The 23232-nt window shown below is 36.4% G+C and overlaps 1 protein-coding gene across 3 annotated transcripts in view; it reads right to left on the minus strand.

Moving 5' to 3' along the window:
* Positions 1-10331: 10331 nt before the first annotated feature.
* Positions 10332-23232, minus strand: part of LOC144633237 (uncharacterized) — a 54077-nt gene continuing 41176 nt past the window's right edge. For all 3 annotated transcript variants that reach the window (XM_078492068.1, XM_078492067.1, XM_078492069.1), the window contains 15 exons: positions 20020-20166; positions 19860-19874; positions 19347-19484; positions 18740-18754; positions 18119-18133; positions 17537-17557; positions 16982-17002; positions 16734-16754; positions 16144-16164; positions 15882-15902; positions 15620-15640; positions 15021-15059; positions 13977-14562; positions 12467-12765; positions 10332-10915 (listed from right to left, as the gene is read on the minus strand). In XM_078492068.1, coding sequence (XP_078348194.1) covers positions 10770-10915; positions 12467-12765; positions 13977-14562; positions 15021-15059; positions 15620-15640; positions 15882-15902; positions 16144-16164; positions 16734-16754; positions 16982-17002; positions 17537-17557; positions 18119-18133; positions 18740-18754; positions 19347-19484; positions 19860-19874; positions 20020-20166 — 1526 coding nt within the window. In that variant the 3' untranslated portion in view covers positions 10332-10769. The remainder of the gene's footprint in view (positions 10916-12466; positions 12766-13976; positions 14563-15020; positions 15060-15619; positions 15641-15881; positions 15903-16143; positions 16165-16733; positions 16755-16981; positions 17003-17536; positions 17558-18118; positions 18134-18739; positions 18755-19346; positions 19485-19859; positions 19875-20019; positions 20167-23232) is intronic.

The raw sequence follows: 23232 nt of genomic DNA on the forward strand, positions 1-23232 counted from the left end.
GCCCCCTCTTTATGTCAATCAAGGCCATGCTATCTAGACTTTAGTAGTTTTACTCAAATTCTCTGAGCCCCTAAAAGAGTTTTCACAATAATTCCCACCCACCCAGCCCTCTTTGTTCTAGTATTTTAAGGAAATTTCTATTCTACGCACATATCCGGCTATGTTGAGGTTTTTTATTTATTATTATTTTCAAACGTAGCCATAGCGACAGAAGCAGCCCGCATTATAGACATTGTTATAATAATTATTATTTCCATTTTTATGCTTACTTACGTTTAGAGCGATGGACTTAAGCAGCATGCCTGCTAACTTTTTTTTTTTTACCATTTTGTATCTAGCCAGGCAGAGCTTTTACATGTTGCTTTTGAGATATTGATATACATTAACCGTTAGCTTTAGTGTCGAGCTGGCATATACTAACTCGACCATCTTTTCATTACTTCCCTGAACTTCTTCAATAGCTTTAGACCTTCTTAATTAGCGTTGTCTTTTCTTATAGTTAATAAACCACGGGAGGGGAGAAGTGCTCTGTACCATTCGCCTGCCCCATAGCCTCACAGGGTCAGCTTTCCCCTTAAGTGGGGCCCCCTGTTTGCTGTTTTGTTGTTGTGATTGTTCCCAAGGGTCCTAGAGATAGGACCCCAGGTTCTTGGGAACCAGGGAAGTGGTTGTGTTTTCCCAAGGGCTAGAGAAGGACCCCAGGTTTGGGAACGTCCCAAGGGCCTAGAGATGAGGACCCCGGGGGGAAAGGATTTTGCAAGGGCTAGAGATAGGACCCCAGGTTGGAAGGGACTAGGAAGGAGAGGATCAGTCTCTCGCCAACCAACTAACCAACAGTACCCCATTTCCTGAATATGCACCGGCCCCCCTACCCCTTCTCCCCGGCTAAACTTTTGTCTTTTTTGACTTCATGGGTTGGGAACATTAATTTAAAATTGCCAAGTAAATGCAATACCGTACAGCTACCAATCGTGTAAAGAATACGAAGAGCACAAGGTACCATTGCACCATTCGTAAAATGAATTTATATCAGTTTCTTACGCGAAAGGCAAAATTCTGCCAAGAAGATATACCTTCCGTGCCGAGCTTCAGAAATCTATCAAAATTTGTTAAATTGATGTTTACTTTACATTTGCAATGGAGACAGAACAAACACATTGTTTATAATTTGGCTGAGATATGGAGTAAAATTAACCTGACTTGGTGATAAGTTTAAAAAACTATTTCTTATACTAAGAGTGGCACTATTTCTGTGCTAGGCACAAGTTTGAATAGTCAATGGTCAATTGATTCTGTCGAAAGACAAAGATTAGGACAGGTTACTTTAAGCTGACATTTTTTCTTCGCTTGAAGCTCAGAATTAATTATTTGTTTGTTAAAATAATCGTTAAACACACGTTTTACGCATGACCTTGACTTTTACTAAAATATAAACGAACTATGCAAACTTTTTAAGTTTGAAATAATTGAACACCTGCTCTAACCTCAGTAAATTTCACTAAACTTATCTGGGAAATCATTCTTTTTAGGACATGTCGCCTAGAAAATCCCCAAAACTTGACATAATTAATAACATTGATTTATCTTCTCAAGGCCCAGGAAAAGAAACAAATTTTAAAAAGATAACTGCAAAGGATTCGGGTTGAACAAAAGAAAGACTAGCATTTGCCTTATTTTTAAGCCAAACTTAAAGCATTTCTCCGGTCAGCAAGTCTTTAATCATTTTCTGTTTGCATAGTCGGTTATTCCTTGAGGGGAATCATTTTGTAAATGTTAAGAAATAATCAGAGAAGTCTTTAAATCTTAATTTCATTCCATACATGTAGGAAATTATGGTAAACTAAAAATTGTAAAATAAAAATTGTTAAACTAAAAATTGTTAAATGAATTTGCAATCAGGAATTAACACAATAACTTTGTTTATCATTTAACCAAGGTATGGTAAAATATCTACCTAGCGTGGTGACCTGGTTTACGAGTGACACTGTTTTGGTAGGCGCAATTTTGAATTATTTCTTATTTCCAAATATGCAAAAGCAATCTTGAAAGTTTGCATAGCTGGTCATTCCCTTAGGCTATATTCACTCAAAAATATTTGGAAATAATCAAATTCATGGGCGTACCAAGCCAAATGTAACATGACATTAACACTATTTTATCACTTGACGCCTACTAGTAGTTATGTGCTCTTTCAAATATTCTTTTAAACACGTCCATTATGCGCGTTTATTTCTTATTATTAAACTCCAAACTTTTTTCTAGAGTTTGATAAATCCTACTGGGCGTGCAGGCGACGAACGTAATAATTGGTTCAGATTTCCTTAATCTGATTACGTTCAGTTCCAACTATAATTCTAATAATGGCCACGTACGAAATACTTAAACTAGTCCATAAAGTAATGAAATCGCTTCACTGATGGTTAGCGATAAGTTACTCAATCGTTTTTCAAGATAAACTTAGTTATGCATTTTTTACAACACATGGTGTTTCAATTTTTAGTGTTTTGAAGTTAAAAGAAACCTGCTACATGAAAATGATTTTGAAGGCTTTGTAAGGCCTTTGTGTTGAGCCTATTTCTAAAATTGCACGAAGTCTAGGCAAATACGTCAGTTTTGGAAACACATATTAAAATATGCGAGTTGTGTAAAATGGCACGTTTGTTTTGTTTATTCGAGTACGTTCGTAATATACATTAGTATATTTGGTTTTTAATAAGGTCAAGGTGAATGGTTTTAAAATATTTGGCGTTTTAAAAAGTCATGCCTTTTCTAATTCAACGAAAATAGTGTTCGCTGATCTTCCTTGTAATTTCTTAATATCTAAACCTGTCTCTAAAAGCTGCTGATTTGAAAAGCATAAAGACAGCGTTTTTTGGTACATATTTCACAGTTTATGCCATCCATGTATAAAAATACAAAACTTCAAGTAAGGCTTGTGGAGTTTAAACTCTGAGACAGTTATTAATTTAGCAGGCGCCATAAGGCTTGATTGAAACTTAATAAAATCAGAAACGGCACGCACATTTCTTTATCCTTAAAGGGGCATCGGCAACCAGTGTCCTTTGCGCGCCTCTGTTGTTGTTATTATCCGGGAGATCATTTGCTCGTTTCTGTGTCAAACACGCGCGTGAAATAGAAGTTAAGAAGATGGATAAAATTTTGTTAGATATTCAGGAAGATAAAATGTTGCCGATTTCAATTATTTGCCAGTTAATCACTATGGCTCCCCAGTAGCTCGTGTAAGTGGCAGTTATGTGTCCGAAAGCCCACAAGCTAATCATCCAAGCAGAGTGGTGAGTCGAAATAAAATTCTTACTTCGGTACCGGTAAAATTGTTTTGGTCTACTTTCTCGTTCACGATTCAAACAGAAATATAATTAGAAAGATCTATTTTACGTAAGCTTGTTTCAGACATGCCAAAGCAAGAACACTCGCAGCCGAAAAAGATGAAAACACCGCGGTTGTGTTTGCAGAGATGCGAGCTTCGAGCTAGAGTGCTCGGCGAACTGCGTATGTGGCAGCAATGTCAAGCCGTACAGAAACAACAAAGCTGCCCCGACCTACTTAGCCATAGATGAAACAAACAGAGGCGAAGCTCTCAAATTTGCAGGCACTAAACAATGTGTTATTAGTTAACGACTTCGTTGTGATTTTTGCCGTTCGCGAAAAGTAGAATTCGAAATTGCAGGAAATTGGCGTGCGGTTCATTTGTCGTTCAAATACGTGTTTCTTGAAAAAAAAAAAAAAATTCCGGCCCTAAAATCAAAGGGAGCATCCAACCATGAATGAGAACAGTTCAGCGAAAATTAAAGCTAGCCTTTGAACTAAAGATTTTACATTTTAGACTCCCAACAATGTTCCCGGACGGAAAATATACTTTAGGACTTGGATAATTGTTGTTGTTTGAGCGATTCGTCTTCATTGAATCGATTTGGCCGATACTTTTCCTCTACTCTCAGTCAGTTTTACCATATAGCGGTTTTTAAATCTGTTATGTCACATCTTGAAAGTCGAGTTTTCAAATTTCTGTAATACAGAAATTGTTGTCGCGACGTGAGCGTGCCCGCAATGTATTCTGGTTGCCAGTGTCCCTTAAAAACCAGAATAACTCCAATTTTTTTTTTTTTTGCTGAAAATTTCTCCGATAGGGCACTATGCCATAAATACATCAAATCAAGATGTTATAGCAATAGCATAAAATAGCTTGAGCTCTAAATATAAATTGAGTACTAAAGCTTAATTATTTCCAGTTACACAAACAATTTGATTTATTTTTAATGGGGAAAATATGAGCTCTGATTCTTTAATTAATTCAACGCATTTAACACGTAAATAACTAATGATTCTGTAATGCAAAATGATTTTTTTTGGAAAGCTACTTCTCATTTTCACCTTTATAGATAATATGAAATCTTTCTCCAAAATTTAAAAAAAAATACTTAAATATCACCTTGAAAACTCGGAAAGTTTAAGACCTAATAAATATCCAAACGTAGAAACGCTCCACATATCACGACAGTTTACTATTAGTATTGGTAATCAAATGGTGACGAGTGAAATTAGGAAATAATTTCACGCCCGTTGTGTCAAAATGCTAATAATTTTCCGAGCCTTTAGGCGAACGCATCGTGTAAAAGATGCTGGGCAAAATTTGGTTTCTCTTCATACTGAGCGCTGGTGAGGAACAACAATATTTTATGTTTCCTTGATTCCCTTGTTCAAAAAACAGGGTTTTTAAAACGTTAATCGATTTTCTTGGCTCTACGGTCCTAAATTTCTCTACACTTTGCTAGAGATGCACTTTCTGACACTGCAGTAAGTTTTTGATGCAATTTCCATGTAAAAATGTACAACATTTTACTTGGCGCATGCGCATAAGCCAAAATTTGGACTTTTTTATTTTTTGCTGAACCGTTCCGATTTTTTTTTCTTTGTTCCTTTCCTTTTCGTTTTTCTCTACTTTCTTATTCTCTCTATCTTTTATTCTGTGCACCCCTTCTACTGGCCTGAAAAGTTTTGATCTTAATCAATGGAAAACCCTGGAAAAAGGAGACCATGTTCAAGTACGGGTATAGCCTGTTTTAGCACTAATTTTACACCAAATACTGATGACGTTTTTTTCTATTAGCTCTGTCAGAATGAGATCAATAGTCAAGATGGACAGTCCTGTGGAAAGATCTGTCCAAACTCTATAAGTTGCGTGTCACAAAATTCTGCTGACGTGTAGATTGGTGACGTCATAAGTGGTTGGATGGCCTTTCCTCAAAATCCAGGTATAATCCGGCCTTTAGCATATTAGGGATTAATGGTTAGTCTACTGTACTACACATCAAGAAGTACGGATTCATGCCCAGCCATGGCAGTTGTGCTGTGTTCTTGGGTAATTATTCTTGGTTTTCACGTGACGTCATCAAAGTTCTAAATCTAGAATCGCGAGGCCCCTGACTTTTTTATCCTTTACTGCCTATTAGACGTCCTAAATATATATCTTATTGAAGGTTTTCAGCTCGATAGCATGCGCCGTCTTTAAGAGATAACATTTTGAATTTCGGTGTTTTGCACCACACGACATCAAAATGGCCGCCTGAAGGCTGTCACGTATGCTTAATAAAAGGCTCTTCGAGCAACCTCATGGTAATTCGACGAATGAAGTGCCGACCTCCGCATTTTTTTCTAAATAAGTGTCCAATAGAGTAAAGCAATCACACTTTTCTTTATTTTTCCAGCGAGTTGCGTCATTGATGACTCGTGCTCTCAGGCGTCGTAGCGCTATTCAGTTTTCACAACCAAGATATTTACCGGTTAGTGTATTACCTTTAATTTGTTTTGTGAATATGTTTACTTTTCTGTCAGCTCGTATAGCGTTATTTTTGAGCAGCGGAAAAAAATTGAGAGAAAAGATACGCCCGAGCACTTCGTGTATCTGCTCGACTCAAAAAGATGAAAAACGGATGATGTGACACGAGGTGGCGTGACTGGAAACAAAAACGTGCCGTGGATGTGGTGTTTACTTAAACACGTCACATGGCGAGCGTGATAATTTTTTATAACACTTTAAGCGTAACTAGATGTAGTTCATAGGTGCTATCAGTAATGTCACAATCTCACTTAATTTGCCTTCGAATGTTTTCTTGCGTGAATGGGCCATTGATAGTTTTTTTCTTCAAATAAGCGTTCAATAATGTAACACAATCTCACTTTAGTTCTCTGTGAATGTTTTATTTTTCCATGGGAATTACGTCATTGATGGTTCGTGCTCTCAGACTTCGTAGCGCGAATTCTATTTCATCACAGAAATATTTAGCATTAAGTAAATTTGTTTTGTGAATATGTTTACTTTTCTGCCAGCACGTATTGCGTTATTTTAAGCAGCGAATAAAATTTGAGAGAAAGATGCGCGTTTCTGCCCGAATCAAAAAGATGAAGAACGGATGACGTGACACGAAGATGATGTGACTCGAAACAAAAACGTGCATGAATGTTGTGTTTACTAAAACGCGTCTTTGAATGTTTTCTTACGTAAATGGGTCATTGATAGCCTATGCTCTGAGGCTTCGTTGAGCGAATTCTATTCTCTTTTATCACCAGAGGATAAGTGTAAGTAATCCTCTTTCGATTTGTTTTGTGAAAATTCAATTTAGTTCCCTGAAAGAGAGAGACCTTGGGAACGAGGTTGAAGAATAATTTATTTCTGATTGACATGTGCTGACGTTTAAAGGACCTTTCTGTCAGCACGTTTATCGTTTTGCGCATAAATTAATTGCGGTTTGATATCAGAATGGAGTGAGCCAGGGAGTGCAATCAAATTCTCAAAAGTCATTTTAATACCTTAATTGCCATTCGGTAAAAATAATGCCTCATCCTGTTATTTTTAAAATCTGAACAATTGAGGTTTAACAAGAAGAGTTCATGTGATTGTTTACGCGTTCACGAAGGTGAACTGACCGCGTTTTATAGCAAAAATGAATGCCAGATGTGTTCATTGATTTCCGGCGGCCATCTTGCTGCCCCTTCACATGGACTCCAGCGTGGTATTTCCATACTGTGCTTTCTAAATTTGTGTTGAATATTTTGACGGATAATTCGAGTACGGAATACCGTACAGACCTGAGACTTGGATACGTAGACTTTCTTGTAATTTTCTACAACCTTTCACATTCTTGATTTGTTTGACTCAATATGGGTCGATTATTTAAACGAAGCTAAGTTAGACGTGTCTAAGGCTAAATCGAGTTTAGACGACGACCCATAACCATGGCTAACCGGATCTAAATTGCATTTTTAACGCCGATGAGCCGACGTTACGAAGACCGCTGACCCGCTACAATGTAGTATTTTTGAGACCAGCACGGCTACCCCAAGGATTTTACTTTGTTTTCTTTATAAAGGACGCAACTGAGAGGGCGGAACACATTTTACCTGCGCTTGTAAAGGAAATGAAAAGAAAAAAAAATGGAAGAAAATATCACTTTAAACCAGCTGAGAGATTCAGAAAGCACATAAAAAGACAAATCAAGAATTAGATTATTCTAATGGGCAAGGAACAGTAAAAATAAACGATTAAACAACGTCTAAACCTACTCAGGAGCAGGTCTAACTTGCCATTGTTTGTTACTCGACGGTTAACCTTTGTCCAGACATGAATAAGATAAACGTTGTTTGAATAATTGGAATCGTAGGCTAAATCGCAGTCTAGACCACGACTTTCTTAGTCACACTCTAAACCTCGTTTAAATAATTGGCCCAATAGCTTTGGATTCATTTTTTTGCGGCGCGTGACAGTATTGTTACTTGCGTGACAGTGAAGACCAGCAATACAAGGAACCTGGCTCATCTATTCCTTGTAGGAGGGAAACGTCGACTTTTTCATTGTGCTTTTCAGTCGGAATGTCTATTTTATACCAAAACTAGACATGTTGGGCCGATTATTTAATCGAGGTTTAGAGTGCGGCTAAGAAAGTCGTGGTCTAGAGCTGCGATTTAGCCTACGATTCCAATTATTCAAACAACGTTTATCTTATTTATGTCTGGACAAAGGTTAACCGTCGACTAACAAACAATGGCAAGTTGGACCTGCTCCTGAGTAGGTTTAAACGTTGTTTAATCGTTTATTTTTACTGTTTCTTGCCCATTAGAATCATCTAAATTCTTGATTTGTCTTTTTATGTGCTTTCTGAATCTCTCAGCTGGTTTAAAGTGATATTTGATTCCATTTTTTTTTTTCATTTCCTTTACAAGCGCAGGTAAAATTGTTTGAAAATATTTCCGCACCGCTCTATACTACATTATATATGCAGTCCTTTTATTAAAAGAAAACAACAGTAAGACAATAATATTCCTTTGGGAGTAGCACAGATGCATGGTCTCCAAACAATAGCTACACTTGTTAGACGGTGTGTAAAAGTTGTCTTCGTAAACTCCGGCTCATCGGCGTTTAAATAATGCAATTTAGATTCCGGTTAGCCATGGTTTATGGAGTCGTCGTCTAAACCTTGATTTAGCCTTAGACCACGTCTAACTTAGGCTTCGTTTAAATAATCGGCCCAAAACGTACACTTGTTAGGACGTTGACTGATGTAGTTTTCTAGCACTCAGTAGGGCATATAAATTGTCGGTTTGTATAGAAAAGCCATGTAAGCGGTTGTCTTTTTAACAATCCAACTTTTTAATTTGAAGATTTAATTTTTAGTCTTGTACATTTACAACATGCGCTGCATTCAAAGAGAACCTTTCTTTTTCCATAAAAATACTGGGAAAGCCAGGAGAGCTAACTTTTCCGGGTATATCGGACTACGTGACCCAAATGTTGATCAAAGGAAACGAAATCAGTTAGTTCGAGTAAGCGGGGGTTTTTCGAGTTATCCGAGTTCAAGTTAACCGAGTGAAAATGACTGAAAAGTGGGGTAAAATCCAAGTTAATGGAAAATGGAAGTTTGTTCGAGTTAGCGGGGTTGTTCGAGTTTTACGAGTTCGATTTACCGAGGTTCCACTGTATGTAAACTTGTGGACTTCGGCGACTCAAAATTTCTAAGATATATCTCCTTTGCAAGAAACTCCTTGAATTGTTTTTAGTATAGTTTGAAGTTTTCTTCTTCATGTTTGTATTTTCCTGCTCCTCATAGTGAACGATTTTATGTTGGATACAATGGTTTGAACGTCTCTATCACTCGTCATCTTTCAACGGACGTTTGGCAAAGTTTTCAAGCCGTGCAATGGCGGAAAATGACCTCATCGATGTCCCTCTTAGGACATGAAAAATACGCCACTACAGTCCTGGAAGCAACTTCGTATGAATTTTAATTTATCAGTGGTCTTTTGCCCACGGATAAAGTCAATCTTACTAACATCATCAACAAGGCCTTCTCTCGCCCATGCGTAGTTTTAAACTTATCCCAGCTGACTACTTCATTGATCCTGCTAACAGCGCAACCCAACAACCAGCGCTTGTTGTATCAAAGGAATCGGTCTTCAAGATATTGATAAAACTAAACAGAACTAAAGCGCATGGCCATGAGAGAACCCCGGGGTTGGTGTTGAAAGAAAATGCAGACCTTCTGGCAGGGCCGATTGCCGACATTCTCAATTCATCATATCGTGCAGGTCGCCTCCCTCCATCATGGAAAGAGGCAGATGTTGTCCCGGTACCCAAGCAAAAACCTGTGCAGGACATAAAGAGACATCTTCGACCCATCTCCCTGACACCAATTCTATCAAAGATGGCGGAGGAGTACGTTGTCGAATGTTGCGTTAAGCCTGCTGTCCTTGATCGATCCACAGCAGTTTGGAACAATACCCAAATCCAGCAACACGAAAGCGTGAATTCGTATGATACATTACTGGGCGAAATAAACAGATGGAAATGGATCGACTACGAGAGTTATGCTCTTTGACTTTCGCAAAGCATTCGATCTGATCGACCATCATGTTCTGGCGCGAAAGCCCTCCCCGTATTTCATCCCAAGACCGGTCAGTATTATAAGCTCATATTATTATTGCTCCAAAGTACACACACGAGGAGCCTTTTCTATCGTTTTTTTATTGGCAAGCGAGTATTACCCACATTAAATTCCTAGTTTACATTAAATGACAACTTTTATAATTTTAATGATCTCAATTCCAGAACTAGCATTATCATTGTCCTCACTGATCGTCACATGTTTATTGATACAGCCCGACAACTTATTCAGGGCTCTTAATGCCAGGCGTTTTGCATCTCTTGTTGGTCTGAAAATGTAACGATATGGAAGTATTCTTCCGATTGAAATATACTCCTGAGTAAATGAATGCTTTTCATTCGGCCTTGATGAAAGTTTTACAGCTGTTTATTAGTGTTCTCTTCATCATCTTCCTTCATCTTATTTTATCTATTTAACTTCATATTTACCCCCTCAACATTAATAAAAGCACCAGCGTCTTAACCCTTATCAGAAAAAAAATTAAGTTATCCAACTTTGTCTACAAGGTTAAATTTAAGGTTTGTCGATTTCTTGTCTCGCTTATTTCTAAGATTTTTCTTAATAAAAGCATTACATCCTTTTGTTTCGAGACTTGTACGAAAGTTAAGATCAATGAAAATCAGGTATAAACGAATGCAATGATTACTGGATAAAGAGTGGAAATACAGTTTTTCTTCCTTGGAAACTAAATTGTTTTAGTTGGGATAACTTTGGTTTTGACAAATCCGGTATTGTAGTGAAATCATTTTCATTAATTGCATGTTTTATCTCTGAAAGATAAAACATGTAATCAATGAAAATCACAGCATAAGCTCACTGCGTTATGGGTGATTCGGCACCGGCCAGACGAATGTACCGAGCCGACATATCACGTGATTTCCTGGCCAGAATCAATACTGTTCCTGCGAGGAAGACTGCACACGCAAGAGCCAATACCATTATGGATGCAGCGCTGGGGCCTAACAATAAGGAAAAAGAAAAGTAAATAGACCATTGTTGTTGTTGTTGTTGTTTATTGTTGTCTGAGGAGTTGAAGTATACGCCCGTGCGTCTCATCTCGGGGAAATGGGTACAGAGATTAAATTTCTTTAGGATCTATGTGACCTACAAGTTGGTTTAAAACTTATGCGAACTCTCAAACTAATAATGGAAAGAATAGGCAACATTTCAAAAATATCAGGTGAACAGGTAGGAAAAAAAACAACAGCGATACAGATGTCTGAAAAAAAAAAAAATGACCTGTATCGAGCTAATCACCTTTAAATCAACGAAAACATGGTCTTCATGGCCTCAAAATCTCCGTTCATTATTAAGTGAATATGTCACAAGTAAATATACATTTTTGTTTATAATGGCTGCGGTCACATCTACGACGTAACTAAAGTTTAACTATAGTTAGTCTCAAGTTACATGACGTCATACCTAACTACAGTTAGTGCTTTCTGTCGTCTTTGCGGTCACATCAATACAGTAAACTATAGTTAGTTCTGATTAGGTTGTGAATAATTTGGTATTTAAATTAGTACATGACAGCCCTTGTTGTTTATTTGTGTCCAGATGCCCCTCTGTTTTTTTTTTTTTCTATTTTTGCACGGCATTTCTGCGTTGAAGAAAATAAAATGAAGTAAGGATGCTAGAAACCGAAGAGTTCAAGCTTTATTTTTGCTAACATTGATGATATGTAATTTCTTGGCATGTTGTTTTTTCTTGTTTTCCTTCCCTTGACGCTTTGTTTTGCATAGTTCATCTCGCACGTGCGAAAAAAATTGTCGCATTATGATTGGCTTTTTGTTTGAAAACTTACGACTAACACATGAAAATTGCTTGGGTATAACTATAGTTAGTGTGTATTGTTTTTGATCAGCGAGGCGTAAATTTTCTAACTATTGTTAGGGCGAACAGAGAAGCGGTCACATTACTGGAATAGCTAACTATAGTTAACGCCGTCCTAACTATAGTTAGTAGTCTAGATGTGACCGCAGCCGATGTTACAACTCAATGCTTAAATGTAAAAGACAAGATATCTATGCACGGTAAAAATCTCCAAACGTGCAGTGACCCTAAGGACATTTAATCTTAATTATCCATTGTGAATTGCATGCGCCTTTATTTTTCCATTCAGATAATTATTGTCTGGGATGTTACACAATAAAGTCATAGTCTTTCCTCAAAATTTTAACTCCACCAATTTTAACTCTGATGAAGGTAGCAGGGAGTTACCGAAAGTTCAGTTTTATACGTTTTAACCAACATTTTTACATCAGACGGATACAAACCAAAATTTTTTATTATTTCCTCAAACTTAATTGACAATTATTTTAATGGTTAAATTTTGAACAGTTGTTTGGTTTGGCTAGATGTTTTCTACCGTTCTCGACCGTTCTATGTTCTTGTTTGTGGTCTCAGGCATTGTTTTTTTGCAATAGGCAATTGGAAACAACTTGAATATGGAAAAATCCTTGTCTGGTGTTCACTTTAGATACTGACTAAAAGTTATGTCTTTTACTCACCATTCTTGTCCGACAATTCCATTTGGTTTCCATCCTGTTTCTCGCGTGCCAAAAGGATGGGACCCTGAACCAATAAGTACTTGTCGGTCACGTGACCAGGTGCTTGACGCTTTCTCATACCTCCAGATGGACACACTTTCTTGCACTCAGATAATAGATCAGCTCCATCACAGATGATCACATGACAATGCACAAAGACAAAGGAATGTGCGGCAATAAACTGAAAAGCTTCAAAAGTAAACCGCTGGACACTGTCTGAGCTTGTGGCGAGGAACTGGACACTTGGATCGGTTGGGCATCTTGAAGCAAATATAGATATTTTGTTTATTAGTTTCGTAAATACATCATACACTTCATTGTTCATCTTGTAGAGGGCTTAGCGACAATAAAAATGAAAAGGTGCATGACTTAAATGAGAAAATGATATGAAAACTATAACAACAAACAAATAATATAACTAAAAATAGTAGTATTTTACATGTAAAAACACAAATAAAAGTAAAATGATGAAACTAGCTATATACAATATTGATTGAAAAGGTGTTCACAAAGTCCTGGTCATTGGAGGACTGGCATGAATTTTAAAATTATTTAAGAAACTTGTTGCAGGCATTTATGGTCATGACAAGTTTGCGAATTCTGGTCTGAATGATTTACAGCGTATAAAGTGATGTTCTTCCTTTATTTAATATTGAGTCCAGTTTATATACAGGTTTTTGCTGCCCAGCACCATTTTCAACAGCATTTCAAATTACATAACTGTATGGAGTTTTAATGTTAAATCCAAGTTTTCCATTGCCTCTCTAAAGAGACATTTACAAGTGCATTTTATATGTAAAGGATATGTATTTATCAAAAACGCGACAACAAGCCCAGGTAGTTAAAAGTGGCTTTTCCAAACGAATCCTTCAAAATTAGACCGAATCTTCTTAGAATAAAATACTGATTGACACAAATTCAAGTTCCACTATCGGTGTTTTAAGAAACTTGTTTAGAAAACAGAATGCAAGGTATATTTTAAATCTTAATTATACGGTCAAATGGCCCGTGAGGGGCCAGCAAAAATGTCAAGCCTGTATGGTCGCTTACAATATCTGGCCGCACAGGAAAAATGGCTACCAATGTCTTCAGCTGTCTGGTCAAGTTTCTCAAAGCACTGGTATTGAAATTTAAAAGTTAATGGAATAATGTGCTACCCTATGAAATTCTCAGCTGCAAAGTTGTAACTGATTTTAATTGGAGAGATTTGTGTGGGAAAAGCCACTTGGCCTGCCTAGCCTTTTTCATGTTTTTGATGATATAAATGGCTCAGTAACATTTCATAATATAAACAAATAGCTCATTTGACATCATCTTTAAGACAAAGTAATTTTGTTCTGTTGACAAATGTTTCTTCTGGGGGCCAAATATTAACGGCGACCATATTTGCATTGGGTGTATTCTGTTAAAAAAATGGATGTAAAAAAACACATTTTTTAAAATTAACGCAAGCAACGTCGTCTCTGCTTACCCATCTTGTATCAAATCGTGCTTTACAGGACTGTTACGATCTTGTGTAGGCGTGGCATAGCAATGATCAGCCCTGAGTGATACCTGAAGGCCACCAGTTGTTGCTGACACTTCGAAGAACAAGTGCTGTTGGATCTGGACTACAACTGGAAAATCGTTTTGAGAGTGAGGTGTAGTAAAGTTACTGTCTGGGAACATATTCAAAGCCATCGTGAAGTTCCTTTGGCCTTCATCGTTGAACACGATAACGTTATTTTCAGGCTTCCAACCAACTGAGGACACCAAACCGGACTTGAAGTACTGGCAACTGAAAGATATCTCCACCTCCTTTATGCGGGTCACAACATCATTAATGTCTGAGGGGATTTCCAAAACTCTGTTTGAACATATAACAGACGTGGGTGTTTGGTGGACAGCTGTAAGACAGCCTGTGAGTGGTGTTGTCAGGGAAAAATGGGTGCTTGTCTCAGTCGCTGTACATGAGGCGTCCAGGAGTCGCAGATGTCCGCGATCAACACCAGGAAGAAGTGACTTTGCTATCACGACAGTCATGTATTCATCTTCACAAAGAACAGTGATCTCGGCGGCTGTTAAAAAGTCAAGCAAACAAATAAACCAACAAAAAACAAACAGACGTTCTTTCATACAAACAAACAGATAGACCGGCAAACAAACAAAAAAAAGCAAAAAAAAAAAAAAAAAACACGTAAAATTAAAATATCATAAAACCTTATCCGCTAGAAAACTAAACAGATATAAAAAGGACATATGAAAGATGAATATACAATCATGATACAGCAAGCAAGCTTTTACAGAGGTGTTAGCAATATAAGTACCGTTTAAATAGCATTAAGGAAAGACAACAAAACTATCATCAGCTGGCAACAACCGGGAAAAGATTTTTTGCAAAGATATCTGATAAATATTGTGGTAGGGATGTTGACAGCCGAGCACTAATTCATCAATATGAAATTTGCTTGAAAGTGTTTGAGCATACTTCACAGCGAGTTTGTGTACCACATGAAAAATTCGCTTCGGTACTTACATGGAAAAGGAGGAGAAGGTGTAGTTGGAAGAACCTGGCCTGAAAAAAGGAATAATAACTTGATATGGGGCCAAATGAGGATAAAAAGATATCATTATGCGTGTATTTCGTCAAATTCCAATCATTTCTCGAAATACAATTGAATTTTAACAAATTAAAACCAAAATATTTCCCTACAGTGTAGTTTCACGTAATTATTTCATAGCATATAGATACAAAGAAGGTGAATTTACGAGGTAACTCGGTATCACCACGAGTTGTCATTTCTTCCCTATTCGGGCAGACTTTGTTTGCACAAACAATTGAATAAACAAAATATGATTTTTATGTCCTTTTTCTGTTGACTATTATTATAGCTTCTTTAAGTGGCCTTGACATTAGGGAGGAGTAATTAGTTTTCCCCCTCTTAAGGACAAATTGGAGGATTACGTGACCATTCAAGCCATGTGAGTGCAAATCATATTCATCTTCAGTAAACAGTTCAGTATATTTTACATTTAACTGCATTTAGTACTATTTACGCTATTTTCGACGTATGAGATACATTTTACTCAAAACGTGTAGGTTTAAGCATTTAAACAGATGCAAAACCAGCTTACTTGAACTTGTGGGAGAAGGTACTGCGCAGAAAAGAGAACATCAACAGAAAAAAAAAAAATAAAACGAGATTTCAGTATTTCTCTCTTACAATAACATCACAAAGCAAGATTGATGAAAAGTAAAATCGCATTTTACAAAAACCAAAAACATTACTGCAAACACGAATTAGCGTCAGTTTTTTATGATTTTTTATTATTATTTCAAAACATTACTTTAATAAGAAAATGTAAAATTTATCATAAGGAAAAACAAAACTCTTACCTGGACTGGAAGGCATAGAGACTGTGAAAGAGACAATAACAAGTAAAAGGAAATTAAATATCACGTTATTCTATAGAACTATAGACTAAAAACTGAAATTTAACGAGGTGCAGGAGTTTAACGAAAGACGCTATTCACTGCGACTTAGACCTATTTGATCATACTACTCCCCAGTATTGAGTCAATCTTTCTTTTTTTCTTCGAAAAAAAAAAATCCGTTTAAAATGAAAAACAAACCAAAAAACAGTTTAAAAAAACTAACTTGAACTTGAAGAAGCAGGACCTATGAAGAAATTAAAAAGAAAGAGAGGATTATTAAATACAATTAGAAATGACATTCCGTAAATTTAAAAGGTAAGAAACAAAACGTGACAAAATATCAAAATGTTACAGACACTAAATTCCCTCCTCATTTCAAGACAAATGAGTCTCTTATTAGTTCCCAATTTTTTTGCGGGAGTGAAAAATTTTGATTATTTTTTAAGTAAATAGAAAAAAATCGTGGATGGTTTCTGGATCGAATGATGTTTTTTGTCAAAAATCTTAATTAATATCACATATGCATTTAGGCACAAAGACGTTAAAACTATGTACAGTAAACGTTTTCAACCACTGAGATCATTATCAGTGTCAGTTTCAAACCAAACTAGGTGTTCTTGTAACTAAGGCTTTTATAAAAACTTCGTAATGCCAGTTCTCATAGGTAACAATTTGATTTGAAATGGGGGGTAGGGATGGAAGGAGCTTCGCAAATGTCTGAAGTTTTTACGTATTGCGCCTGCGTTTGCTTTTTTTGACCTTCTTTGTTCACGAAACAACTTGAGAATACAAATGTATTTTTAGAGCACTTACTTGCACTTGACGAGGCTGGAACTGTGAAGAATCGAAAAACGTGCAAAAGAAAATGTATATTTAGGGTTAGGATTTTAGTATTGTAAGTTTCTTTCTCCAAAATCAAAAAGAGGTGATATAATTGAAACTTGACTAATGAGCATCCACTATAAAAGCAATGTCTCACTGTGTTCTTGCTTACTTTTCTTTTAAGTGGGGAAATTAAATAACTAACGAATACAAAACTAAACAAAAAAAGAAAAAGTTACTTGAACTTGACAGAGCTGGAACTGGGTAGAGAAAAACAAAACCCATGGTAAGGAAAAATTCTAACTTAAGATTTTACTTAATATTATATCTCTCAACACAGATTGAAAAACTAAGACAAAATCATAAAAATTGAAATTTTAGAAAACTAACTGAAGATTCGCACTAAACCAATTAGACCAGCATTCGATCGCTAGTGAAATTTACAATCTTCTCCGGCAAGAACTATACCTAACTGCGATAAGGTTGTCATAGAAAAAAGAGAAAAAGTCAAATAGTAGAGAGCCAAATAGGAATTAATTAAGCGCATGCATAAAAATTTATTCCTGTACATGTACAAATGGCCTCAAAATGCCTCAAAATACGAATAAATCTTGTTATAGCGGAAAAAAGCGGACTCAAAGTGTGCAGATAAAACTCGCGAGTTTTCTGTAAATGCTACCAGTTGTGAAACAACCCTCATTAATTCCTATTTTACTTTTTTTCTTTTTTTTATTCTATGACAACGTTATTGCAATTAGGTGTAAATAAAAGAAAGTAAATTAACATAAACTTACTTGAACTCGACGATGTAGGAACTGGGCAAAAAGAACAAGAAACAGAGCAGAGCAAATTAAAACTTGGTGATAATATTAATATGTTCTTTTATCGTGTTTTTTTTGTCCAATTTCTTAGCAATTTTTAAATCACAATGTTTGCTTTATCTTTTCTTCATTTTTTTAGGCCTATATGTTAACAAAGACAACCGAAAATAATCTTAATTCGACTACAATTAATATAAGCGTGTTGTGTTTCTTTTAACTTTTTTTTCTTCCAAACGTATTTTTTGGTGTGTTTTAAGAGAAATACACTGCAAAATTCAGTGACCTCGACGGTCAACAATGCAAACCTGTACAAAAGTTATTGAGCAAAGGAAAACCATAAGAACCATAAGATACGTTCGAAATGTAATGAGACGTTTTTATAGAAAAGTAGGACCGTTCAATTTTCATTTGCAGCAAGTAACTGCCAACTCTTTTCAAAACATTATGCTAATTTAAATGTGGGCCAATTGGATAAATTAAAACATATCTCTCTCATAAGTGCTAGTTTTAATCTCAAATGGCATATTTATTTAAAACATTTAGGTATTCACTTACTTGGAGTGGAACTTTCTGCGAACGGATACAAATAAAGAACATAAAAATGAGGCGGTAGACAAATAAGAAAATAGTTACAGATTGTCGAATATTTAAAGGGCATTAGTATCTTGATCATCATTTGAAAAGTTAAAAGTCAAAAGGAATATTAACATTTATGGAAAACTAAAAATAATGGTCTAGCTTTGTTAAAAATGACTATGACAGTCCAGTAACGTAACTAAAGAAGTACTATTATGAGTTATACAGAGGGATGAGATTCTAATCAAATATCGAAAACATCTGGCAAACGTCTGGGATACAAGATGGCGCCTATTTTAATATTAAAAACGTCATAATGACGTAACTGTGTCGCTAATGACAACCAAACTTCAATGTGATGTGATGGAAATATTAATAAAATAATATTCCAGCCAATATAAGTATACATATGACGTCATGTTACGTCATAATGAAACCAAAGCAGCTTAAGTTACCAGAATTACATCCTCGATCAGCCTGTGTTAATTTGGTGGGCACAGAACAACGGTCCCAGAAGGTCCAAAACAGCCTTGTCTGTATAATCAAAATCGGGGAGGGAAGGGAGGTGGATTCCATAAATAGTCTTCCACATATACTCACTTGAAGAAGTAAATCCTGTAGAAAACAGGAAAGAAAAGCAATGCATTTTAACTCCTTGTGCTAATTGATACTAAAATCTAAATATTTACCAATAAAAACATTACTTGTTTATTTTTACTAATCAGTATCTTGCAAAATGCTTACAAATACAAAGTACGCATACCCTAGTAGAGCTATTGAAATAAAATGTTAAGTACATTAAATACAATTCTTTATTCTTTGTTCACAACTATTGAAATTAACTAAATACATTAGTATTTCATTAAAAGATAAACGGAAGGAAAGAGCGAGAGTGAAATTAAAAAAAAATGCTACAAATAAGAACAACAAAACTAAAAGAAATTGGATTACAAATGAAAAAAAAGTTTACAAAAGATTTCTCTATCTGTCCTTAAACTTTTTAAGCTTAACGTTTTAAACTGCTATTTCTCGCTGGTTTTTTTTTTATGTTCTCCCTTGGGAAAACATTGTTTTAGGTAACTTTACCTATATTTTTTAGCATGCAAAGAGTTTAAAGATAAAATAGTAACCTAAATTAAAAACTCTATGCCTTCTTCAACGTCATAAGGGGAGTTGAAGTGCTGTCGAGTACTTTATTCTTACAAACCTGGGGGATAGTAACACCATTTTTCTGGAACTCCGACTGTTGTTTCGTGAAAGCAGCATCCCAGAGACTCGCAGAATTGTCGAGAAAAATCTCCTGATGCGCACGAGGTTCCATCACTTGGCGATATTTCATAACATGCTGTGGTAGTACAGTAAAGAGGGAGTCTCAATATCTCTAAAAGGCAGTCGGTTCGAAGAAAAGGGTGTCTTTGGAGTCACGGAACAAAGACTATTGATTATTGTGTAGATTGTTTCGCTATTTTTTTTTTATTTTTTTTTTAAGGAGTTCAGTGATGAATAGGGTCTTGGATCAACGTATTTACACTTGAAAAGCATACTGATTGCGGGCTCTTGCGACAAATTGAGCGGACTCGCCAATTTTGAGAATACGGCGGATTGTGGATCAGCAGATAATTTGGGCCGGGATTCCAGCTTTTATCTGTCTAAACGTTGGGATCGCGGACTACCATGGTTTGTGTGTTGATGTTTGTCAATTTGAGAAAAAAAAACTTACCAGCAGATGAATGATCTGTTAAAATAATGAAAAATATATCAGACTTGTTTTACGTACATAATTACTAAATATCAAACAAGAAATAATGTGCAACGAAAAAAATAATAATTCTCTATATGCAGCTGTTGAATTATGTTACATAAACTAAAAAAATCCTTACCCTTTGGATAAAAACAGTGCTTTGCATCGCGATTAGTATACTCTTTGGTGTCGTAACAACAGCCTCTTCCCTCGCAATGTTGTTGACTAATATCCGGCCATCCACAACCATATCTGTGAGCCACGTCAACACCATCACAGATGTCGTCTGGAGAATAATATGAAATCCTTTGTTCTAAATAATGTTTCATGTATGGTTTCAAAACATGTAATATCTGCAGCTCGTACATGGAACAAAATGTTTCTTTTAATTCTATAGCACAGCATGACATTTCAATATGATTCATCACGTTATTGCGTTCGACGAAGGAGAGCGCAAGTCTAATTTCGTTTATGCGTCCTGTGTCTTTTGAGTTGGTATGCCTGTGTACTGTTATGCAGAATTAATCGAGCCAGATGTAAGGACACCAAAATGCCCGCCCCCTCCCGCTTTGATTTTTGCAGGGGCAAGTCTCGGTTGGGAAACTGGTAGCCACAGATGGCCTCTATTTCATGCTAAACAAGATGGCGTCACAAACTGATATCAGAAACATTCTCTGCTTGAAAAAAAAAAGGCTAAAAACGTGTGGCTAAACTTGAAATTTTGAAGGAAATGTCATGGAAAACATTAGAAGGTTATCATCCAAGGTAGCAGAGTTGTCGTCAGCCGTCGAACGTCATAAAAAAGAGTGGAAATTGAGTAAGTCAATGCGGGGTTTCGTAGGGAGTTCGTTCGTAGGTAAACCAGCGTGATTTCCTGCAACTGTATGTTGCACAAAACTACAAATGGCTAGAATTACATGAACCTAGGTTGGGTATAATACGGATCAAAATTGTTTTATCACTTCTTTGAATTTGTGATATATCGTTATTTCAAATGCTGGACGTTTTGACGAGGACATCTTTGTATATTGAATGTTACATTAAATTATGCGTGTGGATTACTGCATGTCTGTATTTTGAAGTACTTTGTGGAATTTCAAACCGAAGTAAAAGTATTTCTAGAAGTTTGTGAAAGTTAAAAACTCGTTTAGTGCCAAACGATAACAATTCAAGTGAAATATAAATAATTATTTTTTGTGTACATAATAATTATTTTGATGAAATGTGCCCTAATCTCTAAATTGCTCCTGCATTTGTGGCTTTGTTTATGCTTTGGGAGTTTCACATGAAAGTGCAAGGAGCATTTATTTTGATGTCAATGAGCTTTTGCCATTCCGGTCATTTTTTTCCGTTTTTTTTTTCTTCTTTGGCAAATAATCACCATGACGACTTGTGTGATGAATCCTTTGAATGGCTTTGATAAAATAGCATTCATCCAAAGAAAAATGCTGCTTTATCATATCAAGAACTGCTATAAATTACATTTTTTTTGCAATTTATTAACCCCTTCAAATAAGAGACATTCCAATTTATTCTGTCAAATTCACTATGAAGACAAATTATGACGTCACTGGGATGCCTCACGTTTGTTTGTGCCTTCAATCACGCAGTCAGAGTTTACTGAATTTCTTGAAACCAAGGAGTGTTTTCGGGACAAAAAGAAGTCGAGCGTTTCAGAAATGACCGAAATATCTAGCAACCCCGATGATGAAGGAACCTTTCGGCAGTACGATTACATTCGGCGGCAAGATATTTTCGCGCAGATCTTGATTCCGCTTACTTGCCTACAAGTATCGCTCGTACCCGTACAAGTAGTTACCAAATCCGTCCTAGATGGACGGTGAACTTCGATATTTAAAACGAATGGGGCGAACAAGACTATTGTTAGACTCCCCGTCTAACAATACACTCTGCTGTCCTTCCTAATCAAAGTCTGATCCTGCGGAGCCCAACCAATTCTATTGCAAGTGTATGTTTTCAACCACATAGTTAACGCAATTTATGTTCACTGCAAGTAAATCTTTAGGTTTTCGCAAACGAAATCTGAACATTAAGTTCATGTTACAAACACACTTTTGTCCGCAATCGAAGTGGCATTAAGTCGACGTGAAATTATTGTAGCCGTGAAGCCTTCCGTAAACCGTGAATCGACGTAAAGCTGGAACTGGACCCAATTTGTCTTCGCAGCCAGATCAGACTGGAACTGATACATTCGTTTATCTGGCGTGAAAGAAGCATTCTTACAACTTTGCTAGTTAGGGTCACCAGCAACGCAAAATCGCCCTCGCAGTTTTCTCTTTGCTTTCTTCACTTTCGCCATTGTGAGATCGATTTGAGGCACCCAAGTGGCGTCAAAGATTAGTATCACGTGGTATTTTGACCGCGCGATTCAAAGACCATTTTTGAGGTGAAAATGGCACAACTTTGAGCGTTTGTAATATCAACAGTTTTTAGTTTTACCCCTATGCGTTTTAAACTTTGGAATCGTGTATTTCAAGAGGTAAATTTTATAACTAAATAAAAACATTTTTCACTTCATAGGCACTTTGAATGATGGAGTTAAGTTCAGTATTGGACCATATCCCTGACAATACACACATTTCGTACTGCTTAAATTTGTTTACTTTTGATACGTTCGTGTTACTTCCCACTCCTTTTTGGCACTTTAATTCTACATGCAGATTTATAGTAAACTCTCTGAACTTATTTTAATGACCGATACTTTAACGGTTTTTAAAGTAAAGACGCCTAGTTTTAGATCGTAAGACTGCACATGCTCATTTTCTAGGCACGTTAAGTTCTGGATCCACTTCGTTTTTTTTATATAAAAAGGTAATAGTCTTTCTACATCGAACTAAAGATAACTAAAAATAAAATCCCACATGCGATAAGTGTGTTGTAGTTTGGGTGCTGAGTATTTTGAATTTCATTGCATTGTAAATTGGGAAAAGAGCTGAAACCTAAGAATTGTCATTCTTGTCGCCAGAGCCGCTTGTCCCTTTTAGCCGGCGGAGCCAGTACACGAGAAACAAGTGGCTTTTGGGACACATGAAAGGCCGATTCCCTCTATGGCGCGCGTGAAATTTGTAACTATAGAAATGTATATGTTATTTTGTAATTTTTATGCATTTTAAACGGCATGATTTATTCCCAGAAAATGGGACCTTCCAAAAAGAGTGTCAAACTTGACAGAATTTAAAAGAACACAAGTCTTTCCCAGCTTCCGGTGAAATTTACACCAGCGATTACTTCCGGTTTACATTTTCGCGGGCTCTTAGGTAAAGAAGGCGCGGTTACATCGCTCTTTCGCTAATGGTCTCAACAAATGAAGTAACGCCGTGGCCAAAATTTG

Source organism: Oculina patagonica, chromosome 12, assembly GCF_052425735.1.
Source record: "Oculina patagonica isolate OP01 chromosome 12, crgOcupat, whole genome shotgun sequence".
In the NCBI taxonomy this organism is placed as follows: Eukaryota; Metazoa; Cnidaria; class Anthozoa; order Scleractinia; family Oculinidae; genus Oculina; species Oculina patagonica.